Below are 9,411 nucleotides of genomic sequence, written 5' to 3'. Positions count from 1 at the left end.
TCGGATATCTTCTTTTGGCAGAGGGGACAGGTCGTTAGTCCAACTTTTCCGCAGCAGTGCGCACAAATACTGTGGCCACTTTGACAGAGGCGAATCGGTCCATACATCGGCTGAGCACATCCTGGACACTTCAACTCGCTCACGATACTATCGTAGTGGTGCAACGTAATACTGAACTGTCCATCGTTGTAGACCAGGGACTTGTGCTTGTCACCGGCACCACCACTGTTCGAATCCTGCCGGCTGGTTCCTCCGGAACGACTCGTCGGAGTCGAGCCACTCGAAACGGAATTCCTCTCGTACTTGGCCACGGCGTTCACCGTAACCGGAGTCGGTTCCTCGGCCACGGGTTCTTCACGTCTCTCAACGACGACACCACTGGTAGAAGAAGACATGGCTAGACTCTGTGATTGCTTCAACGGTACGTTCAGCACTGCACCAAATCCGATTTGTAGCGGCATCGATGAGGTTCTCGATAACGAAGTAGAAGAAGCTTGTCTTATCCTCCTCCTTATCGGAGGAGCTTCAGATGTCAAGATACCCGGTCCGATAAGCAAGACAATGTGTAGATAAGGAAGGAATCCGCGTCAAAGCTGTTACACCTGATACGATACGGGGAGGTCGTCTCCCCATTAACCTCCGGTTTGTCAAAGGTTTTCACGATTTTATTGGTTTGAAATCCTCCGCACGACTGAGGCCTGGTTTCGTACCTTGAATCGGTTGATCCTGCTTTATTGCAATCCGAACCGGGTAGGGTGTCATTTAGATTCAATTTAAATTGGTTCAACTATTACATAGATGACAGTTTCGAAGGGCCACCCTATGTGGCCCCTTCAATAATCCAGAGCAGAAACATTAGCAATCCGACCCTATTACCAGTAGTCGGTTAATGGGATTAGTCTGTGACCTGTTGAAGTTCCTTTCCTGTTTTGTTTCTTCGGTTGACTGAATAAATTGTAGAATGAAAAGCTTCGTAAATTAACTTTCAATTTCCATTTTTCTATTTCTTCGGGAAACCGACTGTACGGTCGATGAAAACAAAAACTACAAAAATGGTACAATCAACAAAAATTACAAAAAATGACAAAAATTACTTAAATGACGAAAAAACGACAAAAATTTCAAAAATTAACAAAAAGAACACAGAAGGAAAAAATTACTAAAATCTTGAAAGGATTTTAAAGCGCAAAAACGGGGCACTGAAATCTATATGATGTTTTCCTTGATTAAAGATTTTAATGCCGGAAAAAATAATAAAAATAAAGCAGATGAATATGAAAAAGTTCTTACTTTATTTAGCGCACATAAAAAAATATCAAAATCATTTTTTTAAATGCATTTTATCTTAATATTTTTCTATGGGCGGATGAGTAGTAGATGACCTTTGAAATTTCATATTCGATTAGGTCCAACAAGTTTCAAGATGCTTAGCAATGTTCTACAAAGTTTATGTGAAAGATATAATTAACAACTTTGTAGAACAAACCATGCATTTCAGAACAAAATTTGGAGCGAACATAAAACGCGTGCTTTTGGTTTGACAGCCGCCTACTGTTTAAAAAAAATCAAAAATTACAGCAAAGACAAAAATGACATAAATCTCAGAAAAAAATTCCACATAATAACATAAAAGGCAATAATAACAAAAAAGGCAAAAACGACACAAATGACAATAATGCAAAAATAACACAAATGAGAAAAATTTACGAAAATAATTACAATGACAAAAATGACGAAAAAAAAAAACAAAAATGACAAATGTGACAAAAAGACAAAAGTTATGAAAAAAGCGAAAATGGCAAAAATTACCAAAATGACAGAAATGAAATAAGTGAAAAAAGTTACAAAATTGCCCAAATCGAAAATATATGAAAAAAATTGACTTCAAAACAAGAATAGCAAAGATTTCAAAAATCTCAAAAATGACAAAAATGGATTCAAATGGATAAAAATGACAAAATTGACAAAAAAATGACAAAGTGACCGAAAAAAAATGACAAAATAACCAAAGTGACAAAAATGGAATAAGTGACAAAACTAACAAAATTGCCAAAAACGAAAATATCTATATGAAAAAAAAACTGAAAAACAAGAATTACAAAAATTTTGAAAGTGTCGAAAATGACAAAAAATGGATAAAAATGAGAAAAATGACAAACGAAATGACTAAAAAAACGAAAATGACAAAATTACCAAAGTGACAAAATGCAAAAAAATAAAAAATAAAAACAATATAACCAAACAACAAAAGTGGCCAAAATGACCAAAAACCGAAAATTACAAAATTGGCAAAATGACAAAAATGAAATAAATCAGAAAAAATACAAAATTGCCAAAATGACCAGAAATAAATGAAAAAAAAAACTAAAAAACAAGAATTACGAGAATGTCAAAAGTGTAAAAAATGACAAGAATGACAAAAAAAAACAAACAAAAATGACTCAAGTGACAAATGTGATAAAAGACAAAAGTGACCAAAATGACCATAAAAAAACAGTGACAAGTGACAAAAATTGCAAAATTGGAAAAATGACAAATATGACAAAAAGACAAAGGTAACCAAAATGACAAAAATACGAAAATGGTAAAAATAAAAAAAAGGCAAAATAACTAGAATGGAATAAGTGTCAAAAATTACTAAATTGCCAAAATGTCAAAAATAAATAAAAATAAATTGACTTAAAAAAAAAATCACAAAAATGTCAGAAATGACAAAAATGTTAAAAATGAATAAAAAAAGACAAAAATTACGAAAATGACAAAAAATATAAATTTATAATAATGATTAAAATGATAAAAATTAATGATGGTTGAAATCTATCAATTTAGAATGTTAATTTTGAACAAAACTTTTTTTAAAAATTTAATAACATTATTAGTGTTGTCAAAACAAGATAAATTTTGTCAAAATTGTTCAATTAATTATTAAAAAAAATGAACATTGAATAAAATAAAATTGTAATATTCGTGTCAAAATTCTAAAATCGCCAGAATAGTCAAAATTTAAAAAAAAAATCAAAAATGTTCCAAATGAAATTAAAATGAAATGTCTAAATTTGAAAAAAAAATTGTTAAAAATTTTTAAGGTAAACTGTTAACACAATTGTTGAATTGGTATAAAAATGCAAGAATATTCGAAATTGTCAAAGATCAAAGAAGCAAACTATATCAAAATTCCTAAAATTCTCAAAACAATCAAAATAAAAAAAAAAGATAAAATTTCAAATATCAATTTGGAAAGTTTTAAATTGTCCAAACAGTCGAAGGGTCTTAAACCTTTAAAAAAATAATAAACTTCACAGAAATACCTCAAAAGAATTCCAATCCTTATCGTTCCTCTGGCCTACTTTGTTTTGGCCGTTTTAGCGAGTTAGTTGTTTACGGAAGTCAGCGTCCAGGTCCAACTAACTAACATCATTCCACCTGGATACCTCATTCCCTTTCTAATTCCCCTTTTATGTACAATCGAATCGGGACTGAAAATGTTTCAAGGTCACCTACTGCAGAACGAAAAGCAAGGAAAAAAAACAGCAAGCTCAACAACTTATTGCGTTTCGATTTTTCTGCGGCCGGTTGATGGTTGTTTTGTTCGTTAGCTTGTTTCACCTTACTTTTTATGGTGTTGTTCTCCATTTCTTATAAGCTTAGGAACCCCTTTCGATATTAGTCAGACGATTATTGTCGTTTCTAAAGAGGGATTGTAAAGAAAAATAATACGCCAGGCAGTATTGCATCATTTCGGAATAATATTTACTTGCAAGCAAAGACCGGCAAAAATGAATAATAAAAGTTGGCTAAAACAACAATAAAAACAATCCAACGATAATGGTGGTATCGTTTGTTATCACACATACACGATGTAAGAAGAACAATTTAAATAAGCGTAAGGAAAAGAAGAAAGTTAACAAAACAAGTAGGAAACGGGCGGGCCCGTCAATAACCGGCTTTGATTAAATGCTTAAATACCGATGGACTCATCCCATCCCAGCTCATCGACATCGGACGAGGTACAAATTTAAATAACATAAACATTAGCTGCCACCGAATGGGGGGATGTGTTGGTAGCATCCCCGGAGACGATCGTAGTGTGCGATGCGCTACCGCCAGCCCAGCCACCCAAAGCTTATGTCGGGGCTTATTTGCTAAAAATGAACGGGTAATTCTAGAGTTTGTTTTGATTAGGTCGTATAAGCCACATTGTATGTTCCGAGAAAATCGCTGTTGAAATTATTAAACACATTATTAATTCTAGTATTTTGAATAACACTGAGAGCTGTCTGGAAAACTGGTATGAGATGTGGAAATAGTTGGAGAACATGTATATGCATTTAATATGGCTATTCGTTTAGCTATATTCAGTGCAAATGTACTTACGACATTCTGCATTACCTACTTGGTGCTAACGTCGTTATGCAGATGAACATTAATTCCATTTTAAATTGATTGGATGTTTCTCAATCTTTGTAATTTCCATCGAAATTAATGGAAAACTTATATTCAACTTGATAGTATGCAGAGAGGTGTTACCTGAAAGTTCCCGTACAGTGATTACCGGAATCGATGCTGCGAGGAACTGTCCATCACGATTGATAGTAGTCGACCGACTTAACATTGATGGCTTGCTGTTCTGATATTCCAATAATCGTCCCCAGGATTTCGGAAAAGTATCCAAATAGCCGCTAGTTGTTTTGATTGCCTCTGTAAAATATGAGACTGATGATTTGCTATTTTGCGCAGCATAAATTAACATTAATTGCACTTACCTAGTTACATATTGAGGGTCTCTATTGTACCAAGATAGTAAAAACTACCATTTATCACGACCTCCGATTAATATTTTCATTAAATGAACCCAAAGAAATTTTCTTTACACTTCCCGGGGCACTTTATGGAAAAAAAAAACGCAAAAGGTCGCTTCAACCACTACGCCGAATTGTTGTTTTGCGACTTTTTGCATGCACGGCAAATTAGCGCGATGCAAATAGTCGTAAAAACTAGAGATGTACCGAATAGTGGTATTCGGCGAACGGCCGAATACCGAATATTGACCTTTTCAACTATTCGGCCAAACGAATATTCGGCCGAATATTCGGCCGAATATTCGGTCGAATATCCTATTGAGTTTTTAATGAAAAAAAACTTAAGTGATCATTTCAATGATTTAAATTTCTTGCATATTAATGTCCCTCATGTTTTTAGTCGATTATTTTCAACCAGATGATATTATCGGATGATGTATTACAAGATGTTTTTAAGTAGAGTCTTTCTGATTTTAAAATGTCACCAATAACTGAGAAGACATCAGATTACTAGTCGGCTTCTAGGGCGTTCATCCCCAAAGAGATTGCGTTCCCCTGAAATCTTAGACAAAACATGTCGAAACAGGTGCCAAGCTATTTGAATTTGCTTCTTTGATATTGAATTAGATGAAGGTCGAAATTGCGCAACATATCTTCAAAATAGTTGTTGAAAAGAAAGATAATTTTTAACTTTCAGCATACCATATTATCAACCACACGTATCCACACAGTCACACGTTCAGGACGATTCTTTAAGAAAAAAATATTAAAAAGGGCAAAATTTATGTTTATTTTGAAATTTTTGAAAAATCGTTATTGAACACAAAATCTAAAACTTTTTAAAGGGAAATTTGAGTTTTTAATTTGATTTAACAAATAATCTGACAAAATACGGAAAGTTTTAAACAATATCTAGACATCCTGGATAGAGTCTGTAGTAGATATTCGGCCTATTCGGCCTATTCGGCCGAATACTTAGCTCAACTATTCGGTGAACCGAATATTCGGCTTAACGGTTTTCTGGCGGTATTCGGCGCCGAATATTCGGCCGACCGAATATTCGGTACATCTCTAGTAAAAACCAAATTGCACTCGAAATTGAGAAAGTCATTATACGTCTTAATTTTAATCCATGTTCTAAAATTTATTTATTGATCAAATGAAACCAAATTTTTACCTGACGTAGATTACATGTTTTTCAATCGTTTGCAGTAAATAACTCAATTTTGACTATGTTGGTTCATACGACCTAATCAAAACAAACTCTAGAATTCTTCGTTTGCGGACAAAAATTGGTTGATTCGATACGATGAACTTTAAAAATAAGAAATCAGGCATACAGCGGGATTGGGAAGTATTTCGGAAATGCTTCGTCAGGAACTTTAAGTAACCAAAAATTAATCTGTAGGTAAATTTTTTCTGCTTTATTGATAACGATTTTTCAACATTCTTAGTTTAATAAAATTATAAAAAAGTTTTGGGTGCATTCCTCCTTGAGACTCGGTTATATTCGAAACACCCTGTACCGGTGCTTGTGAGTGTATTGAATCAAAACAAAGTTACCAATCCCACACGCAAAGAGTTCCTGAAGTCACTCACACCAAGATGCGCCGACACTCATACATAACTGGGAAACTCCCCCTGGGTTGGGTGGTGTTGGTAACCAACCCATCGAAATCGAATCGAAGCGCACGGACGGAAAAGGTAAAGAACCGGTCGATGAGCTGAGCTCAAGCTGCTTCTCGCCATCTTCCGGAACAGCAGGGACCAGTGATGCCACATTTTTATCGGTATTTTGGAGCCCAAAAAAATCTTTTATCGGTATAGAAATCCTAAAAATCGGTATGAAAATCGGTATTTGAGGCAGATATTCAAAAATGCTTATATTTTAAACTTCCTAACGTATTTTTAATATAAATGGAAGCTTGCAATTAAAAGCAAGTCTAAGAACTCTTATGAATGTTATTTTGAGTATTAAACTAGCTGGCTAAGTGTGTTTTAGCATATATTATTCCTTTTTTTTATCTTGGTTCTAGGTAACGCAAGTTTACATAAAAAGAGGGTATTGAAATTTTAACAGAACTTTATGTTTGTTACGACTTCTGCATTTTTTTTTAATTTTAAAAGTATCTGCTTTTGCTGAAGAAAAGTAAAAATCACAAATGAAAATTCAGCAGAGAATCCAAAACTACACACAAAATTTCTGAGGCCGAAAATTAGCAAAATTTTGCTCAAATTTGACCAGCTAAAAACTTAGCAATCAATTTAGCAAATTTTTTATACTAAACTTTTAGCAAAATAGCAAAATGTGTCCTGACTGAATGTTTACTAATTTTGAAGCAAACAAAACCCTTTGTTTGCTTAAATTTTAGCAAAATTTATTTTTCTCACGTTTGCTAGAATTTGAGTAAAATTAAATATTCATTATATTAAATTTATGGGTTTTCTATTTCTAATGAAAAAAAAAATGAGGATTGGTTCTTATCAATTTCCTGTTTTATTTTGGATATCAGTCGCGAATAAAATCTTTTTTCTTTGGAAGTTTTATTGCCGCCCATCATCTTGTGAGAGTGTTATAAGAATTGTCAAGCTAGCCGGTTGATGACAGATGAATTCCTGGAAAAAAAATAAAATGAAGTTCAATCAGATTATAAAACATAATCATGTGTTGAAATAGTTAATTACCATTAAGTCCAACTTTGCAAGTTGTTCAACTTCCTCCAACATCGCGCTTCCAAGCCTTTCAGTATCATTTTGATCATCACTATATGATCTTGGAAATATCAGCATCGCCAAAACCTGAAAAAACAAAATAATCAAGTTCCTTTCAAATTTTATATACACATGTAATTAATATTATACGGACTTATTTTTCTAAAAGTATATGAAAAAAATAAGAAATTTGTGAAAAAACCATACCTTTCAGTTTTCACTTCATAACTAGGAAGCTTAACCAAAATCCTCAATAAATGCACATATTTTGGCCCCCCACGGGTGAGACAATGTTCCAACAGTTAGTTTGCCAGGTCAAGCAGCTCATCATCGTGCAATTTGAAAAAAAATCTCCTGTCATTGAACTTCATTTGGCAAGGTTCAACCAAGGGGCTAAAATGTTAAATCCGGATCCCTGCTGCCGATCTGGATAAGGATGACATTGACTGATATGAATAAAGCTCTAGTAATTGCTTTTTCTATTTTCGAGCAGTTTTATGAGTCAAATACTTCGAACGGCATGCATATTTTTAATCTGGATCTGGTTGAAAGTAAATGTTCTACTCTGCTTTATCATATCTAGTTGAGCAAGTGCTTTCAAATTTTGCCATTCTAAAGTTCGAGCTAAGTAAAAGCTATCGAAGCAATTGCTTTTTTCTTATTCATACCACCTAATAGGCCAACTTACAAGGGTAACAGCTATCAAGCCTGGAAGTTTGAAATATTTTTTTTTATTTATTTCAATATTTCAAAATTCGTTTGAAAGAAAAATATAAACATGTCTAATTTTCAGACATTTTTCAGAACTTTTACTTTACATTCTTTCAACTAGAATACACTTACCGAGAAAATCCTTCCTCATTCGGGCAGCTCTGTGTTTTACGCCTGCAAGAACCCCACTCGATGACATTTGCGCAGGAGGGATACTGGATGCCACTTCCATTCCATTATAATATTCCCTGGTGCAGTTCCTTTTGCTGATACTTTTCTAAAGAAAAACAAACAGTTAATAGTAAAATTTTCATCTTCTACTAATGCACTAAAAACTTACATGAAAACTCTCTAGGGCTTTTCCTAAAACTTTTCTGAAGCGGAACACCGCTTCCGGAAGTCTGGCGAAATAGCACATCCGGCACTGCTGGTTAACCACAGGAAGTTGAGCCACTCGAGGAATCCTGGTGGCTACACCTATCAAACTTTTAAAAGTCGCCAGAACCGTTGGGAGTCGCAACTTATCGGACCCGGACACAATTTGAACCTTCAAAAAACACGAATAACTATATTTTCCGCTCCAAAATCGCGACCGGCAAAATGAAATGCATTGGAGTCAAGAAAAAAAAAAACAAAACAAAAACGACCGTGGTTCGAGCTCAGACTAAAAACACCTGATAGTTTGAGTCCATGCTACTGTAAATACTGAATTCAGTAGCAATGGGTTTTTTTTACTCAAATTGAGCAAAATTCATGACAATTTGGGAAAGTGCTAACTCGAGAGTAAAAAAAAAATTTTGCTAACGGAAAGTAACAGCTAATTTTTGCTAAGTGGAGCCTCGAAAGTTTTGTGTGTAGTATTCCTTTCCAGTACTATAATTGAATGGAAATCTAATTTAAAAGTTACCGTTTGATAAGAAAAATGAGGGCATGGCGATCACTTTCAGGTTACACGTGGTTTAGGCATATTATAGAAGTAAAATCCTGATTCTTTAATTGATGTTTAGCTAAAGTGGGATGTAAATTTGATAAATTCGATAAGGCAATAGAACCAGGTCAACCTAAAGGATTTTAATTTAGTAAGCACTTACAAATCCAATGGCTTTTTGATGTTCGAGGTAAATATGTGCCCAAGTTGATGTTCTTCGTTTGGTCGATGTTTTATCGCCAAACTGGTCATTTCAGCTTT

The 9,411-nt window shown here is 34.0% G+C and overlaps 1 protein-coding gene across 1 annotated transcript in view; it reads right to left on the bottom strand.

Annotated features, from left to right (window-relative positions):
• Positions 1-705, bottom strand: part of LOC129738489 (uncharacterized) — a 9,786-nt gene extending 9,081 nt beyond the window's left edge. The window contains exon 1 of the mRNA XM_055729710.1: positions 1-705. Within this exon, the coding sequence (XP_055585685.1) occupies positions 1-461 (461 nt within the window). The 5' untranslated portion in view covers positions 462-705.
• Positions 706-9,411: the final 8,706 nt, after the last annotated feature.

This window comes from Uranotaenia lowii, chromosome 1 (genome assembly GCF_029784155.1).
Source record: "Uranotaenia lowii strain MFRU-FL chromosome 1, ASM2978415v1, whole genome shotgun sequence".
In the NCBI taxonomy this organism is placed as follows: domain Eukaryota; kingdom Metazoa; phylum Arthropoda; class Insecta; order Diptera; family Culicidae; genus Uranotaenia; species Uranotaenia lowii.
The sequence above is the reverse complement of the archived record's forward strand: the minus strand, read 5'-3'. Positions and strand labels throughout refer to the sequence as shown.